The 27,469-nt window shown below is 47.2% G+C and overlaps 1 protein-coding gene across 5 annotated transcripts in view; it reads left to right on the top strand.

Annotated features, from left to right (window-relative positions):
* Positions 1-26,588, top strand: part of TJP1 (tight junction protein 1) — a 56,140-nt gene extending 29,552 nt beyond the window's left edge. Inside the window, exons 13-27 of one of the 5 annotated variants that reach the window (XM_063314024.1) lie at positions 120-304; positions 616-711; positions 1,063-1,145; positions 1,228-1,438; positions 2,820-2,920; positions 4,615-4,968; positions 6,920-7,168; positions 8,853-9,728; positions 10,446-10,543; positions 11,095-11,322; positions 15,316-15,467; positions 16,625-17,090; positions 18,293-18,510; positions 19,911-19,994; positions 24,762-26,588. In XM_063314024.1, coding sequence (XP_063170094.1) covers positions 120-304; positions 616-711; positions 1,063-1,145; positions 1,228-1,438; positions 2,820-2,920; positions 4,615-4,968; positions 6,920-7,168; positions 8,853-9,728; positions 10,446-10,543; positions 11,095-11,322; positions 15,316-15,467; positions 16,625-17,090; positions 18,293-18,510; positions 19,911-19,994; positions 24,762-24,856 — 3,496 coding nt within the window. In that variant the 3' untranslated portion in view covers positions 24,857-26,588. Of the gene's footprint in view, positions 1-119; positions 305-615; positions 712-1,062; positions 1,146-1,227; positions 1,439-2,819; positions 2,921-4,614; positions 4,969-6,919; positions 7,169-8,852; positions 9,729-10,445; positions 10,544-11,094; positions 11,323-15,315; positions 15,468-16,624; positions 17,091-18,292; positions 18,511-19,910; positions 20,055-24,761 lie in introns of all 5 variants that reach the window. The other 4 variants (XM_063314022.1, XM_063314021.1, XM_063314026.1 and 1 more) reach the window with 4 other exon arrangements.
* The last annotated feature ends 881 nt before the right edge of the window (positions 26,589-27,469 follow it).

The following is a 27,469-nucleotide window of genomic DNA, read 5'->3' as shown; positions in this document are numbered from 1 at the left end:
GTCTTGCTAACTTGCTTTGGTTAAATTGGGACTGGGCGGCTGTCCCCTTTGACCTCCTTGGCCAGAGCAGCTCAGATTGCAGGTATCCACTGCTTTCTCTTATTGTCCGTTTCCCCCAGGGCTGAACAGCTGGCCAGTGTCCAGTACACCCTTCCAAAGACCGCAGGTGGGGACCGGGCCGATTTCTGGAGATTCCGAGGTCTGCGCAGCTCGAAGCGAAACCTGAGAAAAAGCAGGGAAGATCTTTCTGCCCAACCAGTTCAGACCAAGTTTCCTGCGTACGAGAGAGTCGTTCTTCGAGAAGGTGGGCTCAAAGAAAGAACTGGGCTTAGGGAGGGATGAGGAGGAGAGGGCCCTCTTGAAAGGTTGCTAGGGAAGGTCAGAAGTTGGATTGCCAACGCTGATAGGACAGCAAGATTGTGACGTTGCACCTAAGCCATATCTGTTCCTCTGCTTGCTGCTCTCCAAAAGCGTTGGGACTCCAGTTCCTGAAATTTTCAAACTAGGACTCACTGTACAACCCAGTCTCTCTGAAGGGCATGAGGTTGGAAAACCCACAAATTGCTCAGTATTTCTAAAGAGACAGCTTACTCTGATCTTCCTTTTTCGTTCTAGCTGGATTTCTCAGGCCGGTGACCATCTTTGGACCGATCGCAGACGTTGCACGGGAAAAGCTGGCTCGAGAGGAGCCGGACATTTATCAGATTGCCAGTAAGCATCTTCCTGCTCTCTGAAATCTGTTGCTGCTTTCTCAGTTAGCCCAGGATTCTGGCAGCTGAGGTCCAGACATCTTAAAGTTGCTAAGCTTGAGAAACGCTGGGTTAAACCATTTAGGAGGGGGGGAGGGACAATAGACGTATCCATGGAAACGGCTGCTGCTCCATGCACACTGGTAAACATAACTTTTAAAGAAAAACATTGACCTCTAGAAGACTTCTGTGCACCCAGAGCCTGCCCTTTCCTCCTGAGCAAGGGGGCACTGAAAAGGAGAATAAGATCCCTGTGAAATGTTTTGCAAATAATTGACCCGCAGGTGGTGATGGGCTGCCTTTTTTCCAACAGAAAGTGAACCCCGGGATGCTGGAACCGATCAGCGGAGCTCTGGCATCATCCGCCTTCACACAATAAAGCAGATAATTGACAGAGTAAGTAATTGGGTGCGCCTGTTCCCCCCCCCGCCCCCCATCACATTCATGAGAATAATTGCTTCCAACTATCCTTTCTCAGGACAAGCATGCGCTCTTAGACGTCACCCCGAATGCGGTGGACCGCCTAAATTACGCACAGTGGTACCCCATTGTGGTGTTCTTGAACCCTGACTCCAAGCAGGGTGTAAAGACAATGAGGACGAGACTCTGTCCAGAATCCAGGAAAAGTGCCAGAAAATTGTACGAGAGGGCTCACAAGCTACGCAAAAACAACCACCATCTCTTTACGGGTGAGCACACTGGAAAGACTGCTTTGGTTTCGGCATTCTTCATGCAAACGCTTGCGTAGAGGAAGCGAAAATAACTAATTTTGGTTGCTTTGCACCTCTACCACCATATAAGCAAGGTGGATTGGCTGAACTAATACACTGGTTTAACTGGCCAATATCCTGCCCTCCACTCACGGTTTTTTAATTTTATTAATTTATAGGCTGCTCAACTCCCAAACCACTTTGGGGTGCTTACAGCTAAGAAGTAATATGTATAAAAAAGCATATACAGGCAGTTCTCGCTTAACCATTCATTTATTGACAGTTCAGACTTAAGTCAGTGCTGGGAAAAACGACTAACGACCAGTTCTCACACTTACAACCGTCGCAGCCTGCCCAGCCCCCCATCACGTGATCGCGATTTGGGCTCTTGGCAACCAGTTTGCATTTATGACCATTGCGGTGTCCCGTGGTCACGTGATCGCCATTTTTGATTTTCCTGGCCAGCTTCTGGCAAGCAAAATCAATGGGGAACCGCATAATTCGCTTAACAACCATGTGGTTCGCTTAACGACTGCCGCAAAAAAGGTCGTAAAATCAGGTTGGATTCACTTAATGACCGCTTTGCTTAGCAACTGAAATTTCAGTCCCAATTGTGGTCGTTAAGCGAAGGCTGCCTGTAAAAGAAACAACGGATGTGTTGAACTACCACTTTCCTAATTCCCAGCCAGCATAGGAACCAAAGCCATCTAACCGATGGTGTAAAATCTCACTGACCCTGGTGGAGTTGCTGTTCACAGCTACTTCTCCTTGACCTCCATCTTGTCAGGTTGCCCATCCTTGTCCAGCTTATGTTCCTACCTGGGAGTCACGTCGTGAGGGCGGCTTGGGAGAATAAAGCATATTGCCCCAGCCTTTCTTGTAGGAAGGGCAAAATGAAATGTGATAAGTGGGGATTTTCCCCACTTCTTTCTCTTGACCCCTGTGGGCCCGTTTTCAAAATTGTGTCCCTAGAATAGTAAAACAGTGTTGAGTGACTAAGCCTGAAAAAATCTCACCAGGTTCTTAATGAAATGAGCCATGTTCTCCAAGTCTCACAAACTCTATTTGCTCTTAAGAGAAATGGCACTGGATTTCTCCTAATAGCTGCAAGATGGATAACAAAAGGGAATCGTTTTTTCTCCAGTCCAGATAATTTCAGAAGAGGGCTCTTGCAGGACTTCAGAATCAAGGATCTACTCTCTCTAAATCCTTGAAGCACACTCTTGGGTAACCTCCGTGGCTTCTGGAAACCTGAATCGATGGAAACCATTGCGTGCTTGTTGCAAGTTGTAGCTGTGATTTGATTCCAGTACCACACCTTTCACCCTTGGCTCTTCCTTCCCCCTTCTGTCTTTTTTAGCTACTATTAACTTGAATTCCATGAATGATGGATGGTATGGAGCTCTCAAGGAAGCGATTCAGCAACAACAGAACCAATTAGTTTGGGTTTCGGAAGGAAAGGTACGGAGCTCATGTTTGTTAGCAGATGTCCTAATAGAATATGTTTAAGGTGTTACAGAATCACAGGGGCTTTTAGGCGAATGTCAACTTCTTCACTTGTTGGGAGAGATTATGGGAAGAGACCCCCTAGGGTAGGGGCCCTTACCCAGCGCTGATCAGTGCCCTTTGATGGGCAGCTGTGTCTGAAGCAACTGTTCTTTCCAAAATCAGTGCCGGCCAATTGAGAGGTCCTAGTTCACAGTCTGCAGGGACTGAAACAGGGTTACCCGGCTGAAACGTACACTTGACCAAACAGGGAGAGAATTAGTTACCGTTCTTGGTTGACCATTACACAGTGGCAAGGGTGTTGGTCATGGGCAGCTGGACTGGCTTATCCCCAGCCCCCAGTCAGTAATGGACTGTTGAGGGAGTAAACTTAAGTAAACAGAATGGGCCTTTTAGTAAACAGGATGGACACCCCCTCCAAGGATCCATTGTGTGGTTTTCATTTGTTATTCCAAAATGTATGTTCCACCAGCCGTGACACCATCAGATCTCCAAACTGTTTACTTTGCTATTCAAATTCTGGCAAACATTCCCCTAAATTTTGTCGGTCTTTTGCCCCCCCCCCCTTTAAAAAGTTGTATATGAAAGTGACACACTTTCACAGTAATGCGTGAAGGTCATTCTTAAGAAGGAACGGCTAAATGAAAACCTCCTTGATGCAGATAGAGCTGAGCTGGTTTGTCTGTCCAAGGCATGTGCATGAATATATGTGCACGTATTTATTTTTCATGGCATTGTCGGTTTCTCTGTCTTAGAAGTGTTTGGGGATTCTGAATGACTAAAGGTTCAAGCAAGGTGGATCCCACAGGATAAGGAATACCAGTCAGGGAAGTTGGGCTGTCCATTGTTCTTAATGTTTCTTGAGTATTATGCTTCTAAGCTCCGTCCACAGTGATGGGTGGTGCTTGCCTTTTTGTCACTCAGCAACAACGATGGAGCTCACAGAAGCACAGGGTTGGGTTAGGTTACGAATGAGCAAGTCCTGCCTAGAACAATGGCCCGTTCATGACTGCCTGGAGTCCCAACCCTAGCACGTGACTCCCTGATTCCCTTGGTCAGAGGAAGTGGGGAGAGGAGGTAATGCAGCAGAATTAGTCCCCTAATTTCCTCCCAAGAAGGACTAACTAGAAAGTAGCTTCCCCAACCTAGAGATAGGAGATGAGGGACATGAAGATGTGGTTGGCCGTTATGTTTCCATAAAGCTTTGGCTGATGCCTCTTGAGACCCCTAGGCTTGACAGGCCACAGAAAGGTTAGGAGGGATGTGGGCCTACTGGCTGGTAGGCCTTCTGTCACTCATGGCAAAGTTGGATGGACGAAGCATGACTTCTGCTGCTGGGCATGTGATAGGGACCTGATAGCTGGTGTTAGGAAAAGACTGTAGGAAACACAAGCCCAGCGAACTCAACAATGCTGATGATAGCAGTGGTTCTCCAGGTTTAGACAGAGAAATTTCTCTCCCTTATTTGGAGAGATGCTCTGGAGGAGGCTTGAGACCCTTTCCGAGTCAACACATGTGCTCTGTCTGGAGCACCTTCCCGAGGAGGTGTAAAGTACAGTCTCTGTTTCTTTAACAGCCTTTGCAGTTCAGACAAATGCTCTTTCACAGCATCCCCATTCAAATGTCCAACTCTGGTGTGTCTAAAACAGGCAGATGGTACTACAGGTGATGACCTTGATCTACATGATGACCGGCTGTCCTACCTGTCGGCTCCAGGTAGCGAGTACTCCATGTACAGTACGGACAGCAGGCACACGTCTGACTACGAGGACACGGATACAGAAGGTGGAGCCTACACCGACCAAGAACTGGATGAGACGCTCAACGATGAGGTTGGGACTCCTCCGGAATCTGCCATTACGCGCTCCTCTGAACCCGTAAGAGAAGATTCAGCAGGGGTCCATCAAGAGAACCAAGCATATCCTCCGTATGGATCACAAGGCCAGCCACAGCCAAATCACAGGATAGAATCTCCTGGCTTTAAAAGCAGCACTGCTCAGCCGGTAAGGATGCTAGCCAAATCCAAGCCACCAGCCTTCCACAGTTCCCCCACCCCAGGGCACAGAAGTTTGATTATTTAAAATGCGTTAGTCCCTCTTTTGCCCTTCAAAAGCATCCGTAGTGGACCAGCAATTTAATTTTTGTGTGTGTGTGGATTTCCAGTTTTAGTCTTTACCAAGGCACCTCCACGTTCTTATCCTGACAGTTCTGGTCTTTCGCAAAACTATACTGTTTCCAAACATTATCATCTAAGCATTTGTTTGGAGAATATCTGGATGTATTTTTACTGCTTGAACCCTGGATCCACTCAGCTGGCTGTTCTTGACAATCCCCAAGTGTGTCCAAGGAATGTTTTTTCGGTGGCCAACTAGCAACATGTGAACGCTTTTAAGGTCTCATAAAATCATTTTTGTTCCTACCAAAAAATGAGGAAAATCAAGCAGAAAAAGGATGCCAGTGCCAGTTCTTTAAGAGGGCCATCTAGCAAATAGGTTTTGTGGAATATCTGAAAATGAATCTATTTTGCTGATCTGGGTTGCATTCTAGATGGCCTCTGGAAGCCAACCTTTTCTGTTCCACAACTGGTTGGCCTCCCCCCTCCTTTTACTGGAAGAAGAATGGCACAGAGATGCCCTGCGTGTTACAACTGCCATCAGGGTTAACTGGGCATCATGTAAATGTTGGAAGAGTTAGGTTTTAAGCCAGAATTCCCCCAAGTGTTGTCATCAACACGAATTAGTTGGACTTTAACCTCCACTGCATGCAACCCAATTAGAAGAGTTGAAGCAGAGTGCCCCAGGAAGACCCCAAGATTGGTTTAACGCATTTTCATCTCATGCCTCTTGCCGTTCCCCACCCCAACCCCCATGAATCCGTGATTCCCACAAGGTGGCAAGCAGATCTAGAGAAGAAGAGCTGATTTCTGTTGGCCTGATGGGCGTCTGGCTGTGTGCCCAGTCTGACCACTTGGCGGTCTAAATGTGCAAGCAGTGATCACGTGCCTGGCTCTCCCCTTTGGGGCGAGAGTGTGTTTTGGTCCTGGAGAGGAGAGAAAGCAAGTAGGTGGTGGTGAGATTAGTAGGGGAGTGAAAGGAAGCCTCAGGAGCTCACCAAAACAGGGAATCTGCTCTGCCGTCCCAGGTCTGCCCCTTTTTTCTCCCCTTCTCTCTGCATGGTAAAGGTAAAGGTTTCCCTTGGCATTAAGTCCAGTCGTGCCCGACTCTAGGGGGCGGTGCTCATCTCCGTTTCAAAGCCGAAGAGCCGGCGTCTGTCCGTAGACACTTCCTCCGTGGTCATGTGGCCGGCATGACTAAGCGGAACGCCGTTACCTGCCCGCCGAAGCGGTGCCTATTAATCTACTCACATTGGCATGTTTTCGAACTGCTAGGTTGGCAGGAGCTGGGTCTAGCAGCGGGAGCTCACCCTGTCACGTGGATTCGAACCGCCGACCTTCCAATCGGCAAGCGGGTTAGGGTTTAACCCGCAGCACCACCACGTCTCTCTGCATGAGTCCCATCAAATTGCTCCATTGTTATTCCTGGCTAACTTCATAATCACTGTGGAGGAGGGAACATTAGTACAGTTAAGTTGCAAAAGGACCTGACTTGCCGCATGTAGGGAATACCTCTGTAGGCCAGTCTGGTCTAGTGGTTAAGGCACCGGGCTGTGAGTTCTAGTCCCGCCTGAGGCATGAAAGCCGGCTGGGTGACCTTGGGCCAGTCCCTCTCTCTCAGCCCATCTCAGCCCAGCCCACTTCACAGGGTTGTTGTTGTGGGGAAAATAGGAGGAGGAAGGAATATTAGGTATGTTCACCACCTTGAGTTATTTATAAAAATAATAACGGCGGGGTAGAAGATAAAATAAAAACTGTCACGGGGCGATTATGGCTAATGTGTTTTGATGCGCTGGAAGAGTCTCGGCTTTACCAAAATTCGTATTTTAAACACTCCACAGAAAGCAGAGGCTTCACCCCCCTACCTTTCCCCGTCATCGCCAGAAACAGCCCCCCCCACCTCTTCAACTTCTGCTGTTAACCCCTGTGCAAGCCTCGCTAATGTGAGGCTGGAGGAACCTGGCGTGGCCCCTTACAACTCTCACCGTCCACAAGCGGGCCCCTTGAGGATGCCGGGCCCCGAGGCACCCCCCACATTGCCCAGAGACCAGGAGCTGGCTTCTGTGCTGCCGCACGTAGATCCACCAAAGGTACCTTTTCCTGCGCTGCCTCATTGCACCGATCCAGTGCTGCACATCAGATTCTGGCGTGACCATACTTGCTTTGCCTGCGCACTGAAGATCCTCTTCCCCACTGCCCACCTTTTTTTTCCCCCCAAGCATCTGTGCAGCTAGAAAAAGCTTCTGTGCTTCTGAAAGTACCTAGCGCGGGGCGGGGGGTCGTTTATTTGCATGCGTTCAAGGGGCATTCCTCATTTCTGCTGGAAAAGAGATAAATTAAAAGGTGCCGCAGGCATCTTTAGTTTCAAAGCTTTGTGGCTTGATTTATTGTTTCTTTTTTTTGTTTGTTTTCCTAAGCTGCGCGTGGCTTGAGCTTTCTCTTACTTTGTTAATGCGCTTTTCAGGAAATCACAGGCTTGCTTCCAAACTGGCACGCTGTATTAAATAGAAATGGTCCTGGGTAACCCTGCATTTTTATTAGCCGTGTGGGACAGGCTGTGGCTGTTCGGTGGTGAGCTTGCCCTGTGCAGGACTAAAGCTTGGCCTTAACTTAGAGCCTGTGATCAGAACGGCTGTTTGTATGAACCAGATGGATGATAGGAAATGGCACCAGGGTAGAAATTGGGCCAGTCTTTGGGGACTCTTTGCAGGTAGTCCTAGCTTAGTGACTGCCTTGTTTAGCAACTGTTCAAAGTTATGGCAGTTGAAAAAAAACCAGCTTTGCGACCAGTCCTCGCATTTATGGACATTGCAGTGTCCCACGGTCATGTGATCGCCATTTGCAGGCTTCACCACAGTGATTTGCTTAACGACGGAAGCAGAAGTGACCTAAGTCTGGCACAGTCACATGATTTTTTGCTTAGCAACCACAACACTTAGCAACGGAGTTGCAGGTCCCAATTGTGGTTGGTAAGCGAGGACTACCTGTAGTGTCACTGCCTGTACCAAAGAGGGGCACTTATTTATTTCATTTATTTATTTATCGACATTTGTTGACCACCCCGGTCTCTGGACACTCTGGGTAGCTTGCAACAATGACCTGTAAAAAAATTAGAAAAATACAAAGGTCAACAAACCTGGGATAACCCAGATAGCATGGGATGAAGTCACTGTCAAGACTGCGCTTCACCCTCTGACCCAAATGCACACATGTGCAAATGAAGATGATGAGCAAAGTCAGGCCAGTGAGTTAACATCTTGAAGATTTTGTGTTTGGTGTTTCATGCCCCAGTTAGCAGAACTGAGCCAAATATGCAAGTGTCAAGAATTCTATACACACGGTGCCCATTTTAGAAAGCGTGCTTGTTAGATAGATTTTGACTGCTGATTTGTCCAGTTAACACAGGTAGTCCTCGTTTAGCGACCACAGTTGGGCTGGCATCTCCGTTGTTGAGCGAAGCAGTCACTATGTAAAGCTGCGACTGTGCTTACAGTCTGACTTCAGCTTGCTTTTGCTTTACAGACCTGCAAAGGTCATAAATGTGAGGACTGGCCATAAATTTACTTTTTCATCACCGTCATAGCTGCGAACAGTCGCTGAACAAGGCAGTCACTAAGCGAGGACTACCTGTAAGCTTTTAAAAACAGCTACACGCATTTCAGTCCACTAAGATTTCTATCATCTGGGCATGGTAAAAGCCCTAATTTGACCAAGATGTATTGACTCTAGGTCTTCTGCAACATTTGAGTACAGCAGAACGCTCTCTTTCCACAGATGTACAGGAAGGATCCCTTCGTAAACGAGGAAGCCCCTCGCCAGAACTATGCCTTGAAGCAGCCGGGGCAGAGGCAGGAGAAGGACCCCGCTCTGACCTACGAGCTGCAGGGCCCGTATCCCGAGAAGCCAGCCAACAGGGATTACGAGCCTCTGGCGTACCGCTACGACTCGTCCAACTATGTGGACCCGTTTCCCCACGGCTACGACTCCCGTCTCCCCTACGAGGAGCGCGTGCCCCCTTACGAAGACCACTGGATGTATTACGACGAGAAGCAGCCCTACCAGCCTCGGCCCCCTTTCGAGAGCCAGCTGCCGCCCAGAGAGTTTGATCCGCGGACGAGCGCGGACGAGAGCGCAGCACTCAGCAGCTACTTCCCTGCGCAGCCTCGCTTTGAAGAATCGCCCCCGGCGGCATTTGACAGCCGGCCCCGCTACGAGCCTGCCCCCAAGGCCTTCGGCCTCTCCCAGCTGAGATACGAGGATCAGCCTCCCCCCGGGTATGAAGTCCATGGGAGGTACAAGTCCGAGCCTCAGGCTTACTCCTCGGCAGTCCCCCGGTCTCCCGAGCCGAAGCATTACTTCGAGTCCCAGCCCAGAGGCTACGAGCAAGGGCCCCCACCAGGGTTCGTCGCAAAAGCGGGTCCCTACGAACCGCCCCACAGCACGGCCGGCGCGCACCCTCCCCTCCCCTCCCAAAGCAAGCCAGAGGCGATGCCTTCCAACAGTAAACCACTGCCCACGCCGCCGGCCGAGGAGGAAGACGACCCAGCCATGAAGCCCCAGTCCGTGCTCACCCGGGTGAAGATGTTTGAAAACAAGAGGTCCTCGTCGTTGGAGAAAATAAAGGAATCCAACGATCTCTCTGCAGGGAAGGTAGGTGCTCGGAAGCCTTCTGTTTAGCGACCCTTCTGTGCAGCGTCGTCTCCTCAAAAAGTCTGGGGGGATCTAGATGGCTGTTGGAAGCATTTGGGAAATAACACGTGGCAGGCAGTTAAAGCTACTGATTTACTCATTTCCTTCCCTCCCTCCCTCCCTCCGTTCCCCTCTTTTCCCCCCTTCCTTCCTTCCTTCCCTCCTCCCTCCTTTAATTTTTATTGCCAAAATTTTATTGCCAAAATGTTACCTGCTTTTGAATTGTATGTATACCCCCCTGCAGTGTCTCATGGTTGAAAGGGCAGATCAGGATCTGTTAAAATAAGTAAATAAGCCACAGCGTGTGGCAGCCTCTAAAACTGACTTTGCAGTGGTCCACATCGATTGGTTGGTTGATTTGCAATGCGTGTAGTTAATTTATTGTATTATGAGATACAAATAATACATTATAGAATAAAGAAATTAATTGAGTACAGTGGTTTTATGCAATATAAACTTACAGTTGCTCGCATTACAGTGACTTGGGTAACGCTGATTTTCAAGGGCGGGTGAATTAAACCCAAGAATAGAGACTACTAAAATTAGTAGCCTTTTAAAAGTGCCAGGCTTTAGCTGGGTCCAGAAAGGATGCTTGTTCGCCTAAACAGTTGTAAAATAAGCATCAGCACTGGGTCACTGCCATTCGTTTCTCACTTCCTTTTTTATTTTATTTTTTAGCATCCTCCGGAGCTTGCACCTAAACCAAACATTGTGCCCGTCACTGGCCCTAAAGCAGCCTTGCAAAATCAGTGTGAACGTGACAAATCAGCTTACAGGTAAATGCAAATTGGAGCAGACAAGGGTGTGTGCTGACCCAGGATCCATGGACAGGATGCCTGCACAAAGCTGGAGGCAAATCTGGGCTCCACTTTCCTAAACAGACTGTTCCGTTGCTGTGTTGGAATTATCCCAAAGATGTGACCAGTCTATTAGCTGACCACAGGTAGTCCCTGTTTGGTGACCAGTTGGGACCGGCCACTCAGTCGTTGAGCGAAGCGGTCGCTAAGTGAAACCGCAACTGTGCTGACGATCTGACCGGCTTTCCTTTGCTTTACAGACCCGCGAAGGTCAGAAATGTGAGGATTGGTCGTAAAATTACTCTTTCAGCCCCGTCGTAACTGCGAACAGTCGCTGTACGAGGCAGCCACTGAACGAGGACTACCTGTAGTTCAAACCACCGTAGTCATAATTTTCACAAGTCTCGAGTTTCTACAGCATGGTTCGGGGTTTGTTCCATCGTGTGTAAAGTGCCAGGCAGGGGTTGCTCGTGCTGGCACAAGTCATACAGTTTTCTAAGCATTCCTTTGAATTTTTCTGGTTGGGTTAGAGCCCCTGAACCGCAGAGACCTCAAGCGAAGCCCCCCGAGGACATTGTTCGCGCCAACCACTATGACCCAGAAGAAGACGAGGAGTATTACCGCAAGCAGCTTTCCTACTTCGACCGCCGGAACTACGATAACAAGCCGGCCGCGCAGGTCCCCGGCAGCCATCCTCCAGAGCCAGGAAAGACCGGTCCTCCCCACAGTCAGCTGAATTACCCAAATTACTCTTCCAAGTAAGCACTTGTTCCTCTTCCTGCATGTCTTGAGTTGCTCCTGTGACAAAGCTGCTGCGCCCTGTGGGTTTCTCCAGCCAGCAGCCTTTCCTTGTCTTCCTCCGTCATAGCGGAGGTGGGGAGAAACAGGGGGCCTGTAAGCCCAGTGAGAGTCTAAGCCGGCCTCTCTCAGCCTTTTGACCCTGGAGGAACCCTTGAAATGATTCTCAGGCCTGGGGGAACCCCTGCCCATTCAGGCTCCAGCACAGGCCAGAAGTTGCAAAATTATTCTGTTCGATTCCTGTGTAGGCCTGTACAGATGCACTCACAGTGTCCTGAAACTGAAAATAAAGAATGAAACTTGCCTCTTTAATGTGCAGTTGCCCAAATTTGAAATAGTTTTTTAAACGAATCGTGATCTCCCAGGGAACCCCTGGTGACCTCTCCTGGAACGCTGGTTGAGAAGCCCTGCCCAAAACATGAAATGAAATATACGCACTTATTTGAGCGTTGGCTTTGATCTTAAAGAGAGATGAAATGACTCTTGCAGCCACCCATAAGAGAGCTCTCTTAGCGCTTTATAAAGGAAACGCTCTCTCTTTCAGAATAACATCTATAATGTAGTGTAAATTCCGTAGTAAATAACCCAAGGCCATTTATTAAAACAAATCACAAGGGAAGTGTGATCAAATCAGTGCGAAATATGTCAGTAGCAAGTGGTGAGTAAACAGCTATGGTTTTGTCACTTCATCCAATGTCAAGGTATTTGCTTTTAATTTTAATTTTTTTTTTTAAAGGAGGGATTACAGGTAGTCCTGGACTTATGACCACAATTGGGACCTGAATGTCCATTGATAAGCGAGCCGGTTGTTAAGTAAATCATGCCTGATTTTATGATCTTTTTGGCATAGTCATTAAATGAATCACCAGTCATTAAGTGAATCATGTGGTTGTTAAGTGAATCCGGCTTTCCCCATCGACTGCTTGTTGGAAGCCATGTGGAAGGTCACAAATAGCAATCATTTGACCCCAGGACGCTGCAACCATCGTAAAGACATGCTGGTTGCCAAGCGCCTGAATTTTGATCGTGGGACCACAGGGATGCTGTGACTGCCATAAGTGTGAGGACTGGTTTCAAGTCATTTTTTCCAGTGCCATTGTAACTTCAAACGGTCGCTTAATGAATGGTCATAAGTCGAGGACTACCTGTACCTTTTTAAAAAGAGCCCCAAAACACGCTGCACACTGGCAGAACAGGTTTTCTTGCAGGAGTGGGCTAAACGGCATGTTTTCCCCTTGTTTTGGCCCTTTCTAGATGAAGAACATCTGAAATGGGTTGTGGTGGTTAGAGGCACCTAGGGTTGCATTAAAAAAAATATATAGGGAATGTCTGTAAACCGGCATTCTCTTGGTATGGAAGGAAGACTTCAAGTAGGGAAGATGTAAATTGTTCTAATATCTGTACTAATATTTCCCCAGCTGAGCACATCTGGGTTGCAATGCTTGCTTTTTCTTGATTCAATTTGGAGACCTACACCAATCTCCCACTCAGGCCCACGGAATTAGTTTTAAAAAATTGGCTTCTGAAAGGGTGTTCTGGCGTCGGACTTCGGTATTTCCCAAAGTTGTGACTTCTAGCCATAGATCCATTAGGAAACACCAGAAGTCTTTCTTCTGCCAGGCACAGGCAGAAGATCCACACTGCTTTTGAGGAGAAGACTTCTTGGCGTCTGCCAGAGTGAGATTTGGGGATGGTCCTTTCATTGATTTAAAAAAAAAAAAGTTTCGTTTTGTGGTATTCCTTTTTAAAGGCTTGCATCAAAAAAGGGGGGGGGGAATGAAGATATGTGCTTAAGTTAGAATGACCGCTTTTCTTTATTCTGTTGCCATCTGCTTTGCCACCGCCTAGATTTCTTGACTCTTACATGAGCTATGCCTACTTGAAAAGGAACATCAAGTGGTAAGGACTCTGTTGATATGAGGATGCTTTTAAAGTGCCCTCTCCTGTTTCATTCTGTCACGGCGTTATGTGCAGCTAAAATGTTGAAAACCGTTTCAAAAGAATCGCAATTAAGAATACAGATACTGGCCACAGCCTGGGAAATATTTCCAGGAGAAACAGCAGTGGGGAGACACCCCCCTCTTGAAAAATGACTTCTAATTTCCCCTTTTAATTAGCCGAAATTATGCACATAAAGCTAGTGAAGCTTCAGTTTATTGCATTTCTGGATGAGATGGCATTGTACACACACAGTGCTGGTGTTTAACAGATTATTCTGTTAAATTGTGGCACGTCGTTTCTCCAGTGACACGGATGGCTTTGGCTTGTTTAAGTTAAATTTCCTTTCCCTGCTGGATGAGCAAAATTGGAGACTGCGGAGCAGAGCAAAACTAACTGGAAACGCACCCCAAATGTCATCTGTCTTTCGTTTGCTATCTCTCTGGTTTCTGGCACTAACGTTCCTAACACATTGGTGTTGCTGTCAAAACTCTTTCTTTTTTTAAATAGTGCAGTTGGTTTGGAAGGTTTTGGGCTAACGTTAATAGACCAGCTGTCTGCAGAAAGTGTGAGCCCAGGAATGTGTGTGAGAGACCCTTTGGGCCCCTGTGCTTGAACGCACAAAGAGAAGTTTAAAAAAAAACAAAAACTTTTCCCATTGCTTTACTTCGGTCTTGGCAGAATTGTGGGTTCATATATTCATAAGGTCAGAGAGTCCTAGAATTGTGGAGTTGCAACAGCCCACGGTATCTGGAATGGGGTCCAAAATCTGTGGAACGCCAGAATCCTGTTGGCATTCCATAAAGCCTTCAGGACCTTGGGTTGAGACGAAGGGGGCCCCTTGATGGATGGGTCTTTATTTTTGTTCATGGTTGTAAAGAGAGACTGGTTCCATCTTCTTCTGTTTTGTATTGGTTTTTAAAATGATCTATTATACAGGTAGTCCTTGCTTAACAACCATTCGTTTAGTGATGGTTCAGACGACAGTGCTGGAAAAAAACGACTTTCAACCAGTCCTCACACTTACGACCGTCGCAGTGCGCAGCCACATGATCACGATTCGGACACTTGGCGACCGATTCCCATTTATGACTGTCACAGTGTCACGTAGACATGTGATCGCCATTTTTTACTTTCCCAGCTGGCTTTTGGCAAGCAAAATCAATGGGGAACCACGTGACTCACTTAATGACCACGTGGTTTCCTTAATGCCCGTGGTGATTTGCTTAACGACTGCTGCAAAACAGTTTGTGAAATCGAGTCAGATTTGCTTAATGCCTGCTTCACCTAGCAGGTGAAATTCTGGACCCAATTGTGATCGTTAAGTGAGGACTGCCTGTATTGTGAGCCGCCCAGAGTCAGTTGGAGTCGGGTGGTGCCTAGATTGAATTAAATAAACAAATAATGATTTTAAAAATCTAGCCCAATCTTCTGCAGTGCGCAGGAAAAACAAACCATAGGTAGACTGTTCTGCTGTTGTACAGATCTTACCCTTCAGGGGTTTTTCCCCCCCTTTCATTTAAGCAAAATCGACATAGCTGCAACTTTCACCTGTTATTTCATGCCCTTGTTTCTGTGGCTGTGGAAGTGGGCTCCCAACCATCTTCCCGTTTGTGGTTCTGATGGCCGATATCATGCCTCCCCCCCACCCCCCCAGTCGTCTTTTTCCCAGATGAAGTGGATTGCGAGAGTTGCTGTAGATCACACAAAACTCTCACGAAGGGGGAAAGGTCAGAGAAAGACCTTGTAAGGGGGTGTTTCTCCACCTCAGCAACTTTAAGATGGGTGGGCTTCAACTCCCAGAATTCCTCAGCCAGCCACGGAGAATTCTGGGAGTTGAAGTCCACCTGTCACAAAGGTGCTGAGGTGGAGAAACCCTGCTTTAAGGGGTCAGCAGGGATTGTCCCAGAAAACCCTTTCTGGGTAGAGGGGATGGGGGGCATCCCGGAATTGCACCAGGGACGCAGAACGGCCGGCAGCGGTCGGGTTGACCTCCTCTTCTTTTTTCCTGACAGGGGGAAGTCAGTAGACACGGAGCCTCTGGCAGACAAGCGCTTTGAGCCCCCGCCTCAGGCGGCCCCCCCGGCACCCTCGGTGCAGTACACCCAGCCTCAGTCCATGAACAACCCCATCGTGTCTCTTCAACCCAAGTCTGTCCTGGCTGAAGGTGGGCCTCGGATTCCTCCTGCGTATTTTGAAATATTTGGGTGTTCTGTTTGGGGACCGTGGGTAGCAGGCTGGGCGAGGGAGCCCACGAGGAGATGGCAGATTGCAGAAGGGAAGGGAAGCAGCTGTGACAGCTGCAGTCCAGCCAGCAGGAGCCGGGCTGTTTGGCCCTGGGCTGGACGTGCAGGGGAGTTGCTGAGGGCTTGGCGTTGAAAGGCAGTGAAGACCCCTGGAGCCCGGGTATCCTCGTCGGAAGGGTACAATCCTGGGGGATCTCCCCTACGCCAAACACAGACACGCAAACGCACCCTTATGCGGGTCCAGCAGCCACAGTTTTGGGGAAAGCTGTCATTCCGGTTATCGTGGACCTCTGGGCATCCCTGAACTATTAAGAGCACACCTTAATTGGGTCCAGAAACTGCGCAAGCACCAAGGGAGCCATGGCTTGCTTCAGCGGGCCTCTGGGTTGTTCTGAAAACGGATTCCTGTAGAACGTAAAATGAAGACCTCGTATCAAAGTTCAGGTTGCTCAAGGTTGCTCAGCCTTTGCGTATCACCTGAAAAGGCAGAATGTGGTACTTTGGCAGGCCGGGTCCACAAACAGCTGAGGTAGCAACAAGCTGGTTGTGAAACTAAGTTGACTAGTGAATAGGGTGGATCTAGCCTAAGTGTTCGAGCTGAAGTAAAAGACCCAAGACCACGTTCAGCTGCAGAATTCTCAGAGGTCCTCCTTTTAGCGACTTAAAACGTTGCTTTCCATAGACATCGGTGAGGTGCCAGCCTTTTTTTGACAGCAGCATATATTCTGCCTTTAAGAGCTCCGATTCCATTGCATGTGCACAGTTCTGTCGTTTGGATTCACTGTTTATTTGGGGCGGGCGTGGGTGGAGCGAAGCCCGTCTCAGTTCAGCCCCCACCTCCCTTAAACTCTCTGATTTCAGCTGAAAGTGCCCATAAATTGTTCGAGGATCTCTCCAGAAGAGCAAGAACTGGTGAACTGATTGCAGAGAATCTGACGGATTTAATTTTGCTTGGTCCTTTTTTTTGGTGGGGTGGGGTGGGGGGACTCCATTCAATAATTGCGGCGTGTGCCTGCGGGTTTTAAAACGTTGCTCTCTCTGTTTTTAACCCATTGTGTTGTGATCAACTCTACGCCAGACTTCCAGAACGCCACCCTCTCCAAACCGGAGCCTCCGCCCCCGCCCCAGAACAAGCCAGCGGCTTTCAGATCTTCCAGCCGAGAAGACACGGTGCAGTCTACCTATTACCCCCAGAAGAGCTTCCCCGATAAAGGCCCCATAAACGGGATTGAACAGCTCCCGAAAACGACCCCCGCTTACAACCGCTTCACCTCCGCCACGAAGCCCTACACAAGCGCCGCCCGGCCCTTTGAACGCAAGTTTGAGAGCCCCAAATTCAACCACAACCTCTTGCCGGAGGAGACCCTTCAGAAGCCGGAGATGTCTTCGTCCAAGCCTCAGCATTCTCCCCAGCCCCTCCTGAAAGCACACAGCTCTGCTCAGCCTGAGTTTGAGGACAGCCTCGACGGCTTCTCCGGGCAAGCAGACAAACTCAAGTACCAGCCGAATAACATCAGCGCGGTGCCGAAAGCCATTCCCGTCAGGTGAGGGCTGGCCTCTGAAGGATGTCAGAGTAGGCTAGGAAGTGGTTAGCCCAGGAGATCAGAAAAATCACACACCAGGCATTTCTATAAAAATTTACTTACAGAAAGCACAAAAACATATTCACAGGCTTGTGCATGCACACACGCTCTCAGAGAGGAGCGAGCTGCTTACTCGAGGCTAAAAACTAAACAAAAGTCCTGCAAGCTGCCTTCCCCTCAGGCAATGCAACTATTAACACCTAAACTGAGGACAATTAAATTCGACCTCTTCACCCCGCCAATGCTTAAGGAAGTATTTAATTACCATGGTAGCCAAGAGCAGAAAAATGCCAACACTTCCTTCCCCGGGTGCTGCTCCACCAGGACTCTGCTCCAGAGGAGGGGAGGGGAATGGCCACCCTAAGCCTGTGGCACATAAGGGTTCGCACAACGCTTCCTGTTCAAGGAGGCGCTGTGTCTCATGCACACATGGCTTAGGGGACCCTAGAGAGGGATGGCTTAAGGCAGTGTTTCTCAGCCTTGGCAGCATCTAGCTAGCTGGACTTCAACTCCCAGAATTCCCCAGCCAGCAAGTCCCCATGGCTGGCTGGGGAACGCTGCCAGTTGAAGCCCACCCAGCTTGAAGTTGCCAAGGCTGAGAAACACTGGCTTCAGGAGTAGCTGCACCCGCCTTTTTATTTTGAAAGCCGAAAGGGCAGCAAAGTGACAGGCGCCGTATAAAATCAGGTTATTTATTCCTTTCAATGATCTGCCAGCCTCGTGGTGCTTGGTTGTGAGGCGATAAGGATAGTTAATGGTCGTGGAGCTCAGAAGGCATTGTTCAAGCCTTGATCTACCTTCCTTTGTGCTCCTTTAGTCGTAAGAAATCTTGCTTAGGGTCCAGACAACAAAAGGCCTGACTGACATTTATACAATATTTCTGCCCAGAAGAACCGTTTTCCATTTTCAGTTTTGCTTTCCTAGTGGGCTCATCGTTTTTGACTCTTTGCTAATTCTGCTTGGTAAATTATACCCTAGTTAGCCAAAGCTTCAGCAATAAGATTCTTAAAAAAGGACAAGCTTCTGTGTACAAACAGGCAGCAGACCCCACCCTCCCTCACACTGATGATGTTACTTAGTTGGTAATGAAACATCTGCAAGCCAACCGCCAGCCTCAGAGCGCCCCAGGAGCCCCGACTCTAATTCCATCTCTCTGTCTTCAGTCCTTCTGCTTTGGAAGACGATGACGAAGAGGAAGGCCACACCGTCATCGCCACGGCGAGGGGCGTCTTTAACAGCAACGGGGGTGTCCTCAGCTCCATAGAGACTGGCGTTAGCATTATTATCCCGCAAGGAGCCATCCCAGAGGGAATAGAACAAGAGATCTATTTTAAGGTCTGCCGAGATAATAGCATCCTTCCGCCTCTTGACAAAGAGAAAGGTAAGAGGACAATAATTCCCTACTAAGCTCCTGCCATTCCCATCTTATCTGTCCAAGAAAAACTCTTAATGTCTGTTGTGTAAAGGTGGGGAAATGCAGTTCTTATCATAGAGAAGCATAACACTTCCAGAAGCAAGATGTCCGTCTTTGGGGACTACTTGTAGGCAAGTCTTCCTCAGAATTGGGGAGGTCAGACTGAACAGAAGCCGATCGATTGAGTCTCGTATCTCCCTATCAATGCAAGAGGCCCCGCGGTTCCCACAGAAGAAAGAACCGTATTCTCAGAGCCCCACAGAATGACAGTCCTCAAGTAAGTGACGAGTGACTTTGCTGTAGGTCATCTTGATCTGGGTCTTGCTAGATTTGAGCCCATTGGGCCATTGGAATAAAATTAAACATTGGTGTTCCTGTTTCCATAGAATTAAGATTCTCTGGAGGGATGTGGGACGGCAGTGCAATGAAAATGCTTAAGAGAAGGAGGACCGCATCTCCCCTTCACCACAACGGGCGGGGAAAGCATTGTCAAGCCCACCTGTCGTTTCAACCTTATCTCGGTGGGCTGCATCCTGCAGAGGGCTGACTAGGAGGAATTGGCCTCTCCCAGTTAATAAAAGGTTGCCAGACGTGCACACCTCACTGAGAACCTGATATTCTTTGTCTGTATGATATGAGGTGGGGTGGGGATTGCTCCCCCATAGGGCTGTGCAAAATGTTTCAGGTTCTGTTTTGAACGTGGCCTGTCCCTTTAGTGCCCAACAAACCCTTTTAGGTTGTTTGGAAATACTTTGAACCACTCCCAGAACGATGGTATCAACCCCCTTTTGCACTTGGAATGAGGCATTTCAAGCTCAAAAAGTGAATCTTTCCGGCCTGCCCCACACGGCGCGTGTGAAAAACAGGTGGAGCCTTAATTGCCCTGTTGTGGCCACCATCTTGACTTTCTGACCATCCCTTGTGGAGATCCCGGGGCTTGGACTGAATTCTTCCTGCGTTCTCTCTTTAAGCAAAGAATATTTCTCCCTGTCCTGTCTCCTTTACGCCAACAATTTGGAATAGCCGCGCAGTCTGTGGCTCAGGTGTGAGCTGGTGGGCTTGCCCAAAGGTGTGAGAAGTTGGCCTCCTAACGCCTCTCCTCTCTTTCTTTTATATGTAATTTTTATTAAAAGTCTTAAGAACAGCAGTCAGAAGTAATACAAACTAAATTAGAACAGGGAGAACGAGAAAGACAGACAGAAATGACAGAAAAAGCTAAAAGTGCAGTAAGAAAAGAAAATAGAAGAAAGTAGGGAAAAAGAGAAAGATATAAAGTAAGATATAAAAGTATAAGGAAATAGTGTCTGATATTCTTCACTGCAGTTATAGATTATGGAAAGAACGGCTCTCCTTTCTGTCCTCTGCAGGCGAGACGCTCCTGAGCCCCCTGGTCATGTGTGGACCGCACGGACTCAAATTCCTGAAACCCGTGGAACTGCGTCTGCCACACTGTGCGTCTATGACCCCTGATGGTTGGTCTTTTGCTCTAAAATCCTCCGACTCCTCGTCGGGTATGCTGTCCTCCCTCTGTCCTTTGGGGGCTTATGGGTGCTATCGAATAATTTAAGCTCACCTGTCCCAGGTGGGCAGCACTGTGGAATACTGAGATGGAGCTACATCTCTGCCTTTGTCTCTGCTCTCCATTTCATGTGTCATTGCAAATGTCTTCCTCACCCTTCCTCGTGATGCAGAACCATTGCACAAAACCACGATTAGTAAATCAGAACGACAAGGTAGATAATCCAGGACGTTATCATTGTCCATTTAATGATGCGGTTATCTACCTGCTGTCCTCTCCCGCACATTTCCTCCCTCCCTCCTCCCCTCTCTCTCTTTCCCCTTCTTGCGAGACTGGCACAGCTGCCAAGCCCTCTTTCAGATGACAAATTCGCTCCCTTTCTTTCTTTTTGGCGAGTTGTGTCCTAACTGGGCTCTCTGATTCCTTTCCTTCATTGCTCGTCAAATGGCCCCTTAGTCCCAGTTAGCTGAGCCACAATGCTAACATTTGGGCAAGGTTTCTAATGGAACAGATGAATTTGGCGGTTCAAAGAAACGAAGGCCCAGCAGAGGAGAATCTCTAGCTCAGGGTTGAACTGTGGAATTCTCGATGCTCTCTGAGCTTGGCCGTTGGCTTTCAGATGTTTCGTTACCCAACTAGGTAACATCAGCAGTGCTAGTGAGTGTGAGGTTTGCTCCCTGTTGAATACAGTAGCTTGCCCTGCCAGCTAAATCCAAAAACGCTATGGAATTCTGGAAGCTTGGCCTTCAGACAAATCAGCCATTGAGAGACACATAGAGATAAACCACATCCACCCACCATTCAAAAGAGACAATAAAAAAGCTAGGAAGGAAACCAAAAGACCGAACGCATCCTCTGCAGCAGCCAACACCCAGATAAGCAGGGTTAACACCAGACAAACAACCAAGCAGAAAACAATTCCCCAATCGAGGAACTCCCAAGGAGAAAACCACACCCCCGCCAGCAAGCGCCTGCATATAAACAGGGAGCAGACCTCACCCTCCCTCGCACTGATGATGTAACCTAGTTGGATAATGAAACGTCTGCAAGCAAACAACCAAGCTCAGAGAGCAGCAAGGATTCCACAAACGAAGGCCCCTTTTGTAGAAAAATCCTTGCTTTGACTCCCCCCACCCCTACCCAAATTTATGCTGCTTCCAAATTTGGAGATGTTACGGAGAGATGAACGCTTTGCAGGGCGTCCTTAGTTGAGAAAACTGGCTGCAGGTTGGACACCGCCAGGCTCCCCTATGCAGTATGACAGCCCCCCACTCACCCTAAAGAGGGAAAGTATCATGGGCTTAAAACCTGATGTCAAAAGTGTTCTCGGAGTAAACGAGTTCTTGTGTAAACTTTGAGTGGTTTCCTGATGGGGCTGCAAAGTCACCACCTTGAGGAGGAACGAAATGGTGAGGCTCTCGCGGGCAAAGCCATAATTTAAAAAGTCATAAAAGGGGCATTCCCAGCCACTTACCTGTAACGTAGTTGGCATCCTTCAATGTATACATATCTGCATATGGTATATAAACGCAATGTATTTATGTGTGCAGTATTTTAAAATGTATTCCTATCTGTCAGTGATGTATCTCTCATTTTCAATGCCAGTCTGTTGGTGAGGGGGAGGAAAAAGCATTGGGAGATCCACGTATTTAGGGAAGCCACAACTGGCTGGAATTGAGTGCATGAGTTGCATGCAGCTAACTGTATGTGGAAACCCAAAATTTTGGAAGTACTAGAAAATGGACCGCTGGCAGTAAGAAGGATCCAGAGTCCTGCCATTCATTAACCCATAGAACGTCATCAGGCCATGCTTTTCAATCTCTGCTTGGTAATGAATCAACTTGACATGAAAGAAGAGAGGCGTTTATGCTGGTCCTGCCACGTTCTCTCTCCTGCGGTGAGGAAGCTCTTCCACGTCTCGAGTCTTTGTGGGGTGCCGCTGCGGTGTGTGTGTGTGTGGGGAGTGTCTGTGTTACAGCATTGCCTCTTCCTGTTTGTACTGGAGCATCTCTTGCAGCTAAGCCTCATTCAGTGTGCTGTTACCTTGGTTACCTTGCTCCATGAGACAATTTGCACCACTGGCCAACTCTGTCTTCTAATGTGTAAGCCATACAATGTCTTAAATAAATATATGTTTTCTCTCTTTTTCTAAAAAAACAAACAAACACACCTCCTAATTGATTATGGGATCTCTATCTCGCTGTCTCCTTCTCTTGAGCTTCTCCTAACATGTTTTCCATGTCCTGTCTTTCTTGAAATGAACATTTTATTACGCATACTAACCTCTCGCAGCACATTTTTTTTTTTCAAAAAAATGTTCAAATGTCCTGGCACGTTACCCTCTGAAGTATATTGTCTCTTTTTGTTGTTTTTGTTCTTCATCTCATTTCATGAAGCACAGGGGGCAGTTCACACCCCACTTCAAACGACCCGCAGCACCATGAATCCTTGAATGCCAAGGATGAAGCTGTTCTCAGAGATTCCTTTCTGAACTAAACATTCCTCTCCCGTTTTTACACTGCTGTTCCCCTCCACGTAAAGAAAGGACCTCTGTGAATACAGATCCTCATCTGCCAAGGATACCCCAGCTTTCTCTCCTCAGTTGCCCCCTGAGTGTGTGGGCTGGCTTGGCCAGGAAGTCAGAGTTGTGGTCCTTAACACTCTGGTGGCCATCCAGAAGGTGGCCTTCCACATTCATTTTCTTTACAAACAGTTTAGTGATCTAGCTAAGCTTGTGTTCCCCAGAGAATGTCTACTCGGTCTTAAAAGTGTATTCTATTTAAGAGAACTGAAAAATCTCTGGGGAGGTCAGAATTAATCAACAACTTGCCCTTTTAGAAACTGGGAGCATTTCCCAGCTGTCCTAATCCAAAGCGTGGGGTCATTTCTGCACATCCAGGCCAGTTCTAAGGAGGTCACAGCACAAGGGCTCCCCTTTGATGTGTTGCTGTTAACACCAGCCTCTTGGTCAGAGTGTCAGTCCTGGTTGTTTCTGTGCTTTTCTCACAAGAACGGTGTGGACTTTGTGTCCTTGGGAGAACCGTCTCAGTTGCCTACGTAATCCTGTTGTGTTATTCTGGGTGCTTGTTGTCTGATCATGAAATTCCCAAGAGTTTCAGGGTTTGTACATTCGTAAGCAACAGCGCAAGTAGTGGAAATTGTTACAAAGCTGGAATTAAACGATAGATAATTGGGATCTCTCCCAAGTGCACTAACAGGAAGAAACAGTTGGAAAGAAATCAGGTTAACTCTGAGATAAGGAGATAAGTAACTGAACCTGTTACATTGTCCTGTGCATCGCACCCTAGGAGTAAACCTTGCTTTGTTTGGCAGAATCTGATTTCCGTAAGTTTGCAGGAAGATTGCAGGCTCTGGCCTGGAAAGCGAGGGTCAACATGGCTTAGATACCAAGGGGCTACCATAACGTGGCTGTATTTCAATACCTGCATTAGATCTAAAATCAGCATTGCATCCATTAAGAGCGTAGGGCTATGTGAGGGGGCTGTTTTATAGCTAGAGGGAATAGTGGTATGGAAGAGAGAACAAAATTGTGATCCTCAAAAAGAATTCTTGGCAGCCATGACTAACATGGTTAATAGAGACAGATGCTAAAAGTCAGGAGGCCAGCTTTACCACCCTTGTCTGAAAGTTGGCTTTAGTGACCCCATTCTCTAAACCACCTCTAGTTCACTTTTCTTGCCCACTGGAATAGAACTTCAAGAAGCTGTGTTTCCATCCATTGTCCTGATGGATTTGTTTTGGGTGAAGTGAGCAGGCAAAAGCTACCAAAGGTGGTGGAATCCCAGTACTGAGTTGGACTGTCGATCCTGGAAGAAAAGAGAGTTGTGTAAAGGGTTGTCTTGGCCTGACACCCCGCAGTGCTTTGGAGAGTTGATGAATGTGGCAGCCTGTAGGAGGAAAACAGTTTTCCTACAAGGCAGGTGGACCCTTGAGGTCAGCTCTTTCTCTGAAAGCTTCCTCGTCCACTTTGCCTGTTGAGAGTTGCTGCACTGGGGTTGACCTGAACTTCAGCTGGCCTCCGCTTGGGCCTCCTGGGCCACAGGGGGCCATCCGAAGCCTCAGAGCCGCTCCAAAATTTGCCGTCATCAATACAAGCAGGGAATGCTCACCATGACTGTCTTAATAGTTTGAAGCTACAGTTCAAGTCGGATGACGTTGGAGAGTGTCCCCAGCCTGTTTGAAGTTCTGCCCCTTCAGAGGTGATCTGAAGGAAGTTCTGTGTGGCAGGAAGCTGGGCTCGGGGTTTTGTGTAAGTCACACACATCTTTGCACGGCAGACTCCTTAGATAGGCTCACTGCTGCTTGGATCCCGTGGCCATATCTGATGATCTAGAACCGTGTTTTTCAACCTTGGCAACGGTAAGACGAGTGGACTTCAACTCCCAGAATTCCCCAGCCAGCTCTGCCAAGGTTGAAAAATACTGATCTAGAAGGTTGAGACTCGGGAGTTAACCCAAGTTGGAGAAGTTTTCCATAGGCAAAATTCCTTGGAGTATCCCCGGTGTTGTTGAGATCCAAATAGCAAATTAAAACTGCTCCCTGCTACGGTGTTTGCCTGTTCCTTGGTAAAACAGGAGGTGATTTTTTACGTTCTTGTTATCTTTAACGGTACTGTTAATCCGAGATGTTCCCCTGTTGATGATGGATACTAAACTACTACGTTGTTTTCCTCCCACAGGTGACCCCAAAACTTGGCAGAACAAGTCTCTTCCCGGAGATCCAAATTATCTTGTTGGAGCAAATTGTGTGTCAGTTCTAATAGATCACTTCTAACCCTTACATTAGCAAGTGGATTTGAGTGCAAAACCAAGGTTTAAAAACAAAATCAGACCAAAAAACACACACACACACACACCACCACCTGCATAGAAACTGAACCAATCTTTTCAAGTATTAACCATTCTCTTAGTATTAAGCAGTCTTTGGTTTGACTAACCACAGCTAGCCAGAACATTCTCAAACCATGGTCAGTTCAGCAACTAGACCAGTCAGGGGCCACACCACGTCCTGCTGGACAAGCCTCTCACGATCCTTAACTGGACACTTTTAATGCATCATAGCTTAAAACCTTAAACTACCACTGAAGCAATGCAATTTAGTGTCCCCCCAAAACCCATCAGAGGTTCACAATCCACTGTTAAATTAGGGGTTGGTTTGGTCCTGTTAAAGTTTTCTTCGTTTTTAATTTTAAAAAAAACCACACACACTTTTGTCCATCCTTAGAATATGCAAAGACTGTCATGGTCATCATTCCTTCGTTTTCATGTTTTGTTCTGTTTTTTAAACTGGCAACCTGTTGTTTTCTTCGTGTTGCCCACCAAGTGGAGGCAAAAGGTTTTGCTAGCACAATGTTGGAGTTGCTGACCTCTGCGGAGGACTTAACCTGTGACTTCACCTGTACGTGAAAACACCCTTCCCCACCCCACCCCACCCCACCCCGTCCTTCTGTGACAAAGAAAGAGAACGCGCCTGGGGTTCAGCTACGGCTCATGTGCCTCTCTCAATGCACCACATCTGCGACAGACACATTATTCAGCAGCGTTGCCTTATCCTCCTGTTTTTTAACTAGTTTTCATTGTCATTGTAGCTCACTGTTCTACTAAATTGGAATGGGTTCCGTACTTAACAGAGAGAGATACAGCTCGGGAGAGGTTGGGGTATTGAGGGTTGTGTGAACTCGTTCATTTAGGGGCAGGAAGAGGATTACTTACATCCTTGTTTTTTGGCATTGTTCAAGCAGAGGGAAGTTCCGAAGAACATAACGATGGTAATATTTTATTTTATTTTTCGTTTCGTTTTCCGCTATGCATTTTGAAAATTTATAGATGTTCTAGACTGCTTGTATATAACTTGTGCGTACCACTTTTGTTCTTGGTTTGTAAATTAACTTTTATAAGCTTTACCTATATATATATATATATATATATATATATATATATATATATATATATATATATATATATATATATATAGTTAAAACAGAAGTTTACCTTTATATACATCTATCTATCTATATATATATATATAAAATACAAAACAGAAGTTTCTTAATTATCTTTGTATTCTCAAACCTTTTGAGCCTTGAACTTTGACACCTTGCAGCAATAACACAGCATTTCTACAGTACGTGAGAACTAGGACATTTTTTAAAAAAACAAACAAACAAACTGAAAATGCACAAAGTTGTTACCTTTTTACGTGCTGCATTTAAAGACTAACTTGGAATTCTCTAGTTTGATTATCTTCTTGGGGAAAAGAGAAAAAAAAAGGTATCCCTACTGTAATTTTGTGATACGGATACTGTACAATGTGCCCTGAAATGTATTTTTTTACTAATAGACAATTTATTATGGCACATCCACACTATTTCTGTTTAGATAATATACCACTGCATTCTGTTAATTGGTTATTTAGCTATTCAGGTGTGGCTGATTTTTTTTTCTTTGCCGTTATTAAAACTACACATTTCTAAATATGCAGAATAAAAACTGTTTTTAAAATAGAAGATTTCCCGCATCTCCTTGTTTCCGTCTGAAATGCGTGTATCCGACGCCCCAATTCAGTAACCTTTTCCCTTACATCAAAACTGAGCTGCGCTTGCCTCCCGAGGCAGCTGGCTGGGCTGTGAAAGTGCGGTGCTGTTCCTTGAGATGCTTCTCCACCCACCTACCAGGATATAATTTTACTTTATTCTTTTTTAGTTTTACTTAGCATGATCACGTTGAAAAAAAACTGGACGTTACCACGTTTGTGAGTCATCGTAGGTTTAATTCTGCAAATTTCTATTTTGGGGTGGTCGAGAGGTATGTGTTCTCAGATCCTCAAAAAAGAATTCTTGGGTAGGTGAAAAAAACTACAGATGACAGCTCAGTTGGCTCTAAATACTGTACACCATCACCCTTAGTCTCCTCACTTCTTGGACGTTGCACCTCCAACTGTGAGGAGAAAGGTCTTATTTGACTGGGGTGGGGAGGGCCTGTCCTTGTTCTGCTGGCATGTCAGGAAGGGCCAGTGTGAACCGAGCTGTGAGATGGCATTAACTTTGGAAAAACTGCCACCACCATGCCTGCCTACTCAAACGGCCATTTCTATCCATTATCGCAAGGAACTACTTACATTGCCCGATTTCTTGAAATAGAGTGTTCAAGTGCAAATTGCTACCTAGCTGTTCCCCTTCGGGCAGGCTAAGGTATCCAATTAATAAAATCAGGAGTGTGGCTTTGGCGGGCTTTTCCTCTTAAATGGCAGGTGGATAATAGTAGAGTTGAACGTTGCGTAAGTGGCACTGTGCACATACACAGAGGTCTATCAGCAACGTGAAGAGTGGAGATAGAGGTCTGTAGGTATAATTTATTCAAACGTGCAGCCCACCGTGCCAAGCTCGGT

This window comes from Candoia aspera, chromosome 13, assembly GCF_035149785.1.
Source record: "Candoia aspera isolate rCanAsp1 chromosome 13, rCanAsp1.hap2, whole genome shotgun sequence".
Classification (NCBI taxonomy): Eukaryota; Metazoa; Chordata; class Lepidosauria; order Squamata; family Boidae; genus Candoia; species Candoia aspera.
This window is presented reverse-complemented; position numbering and strand designations above follow the sequence as displayed.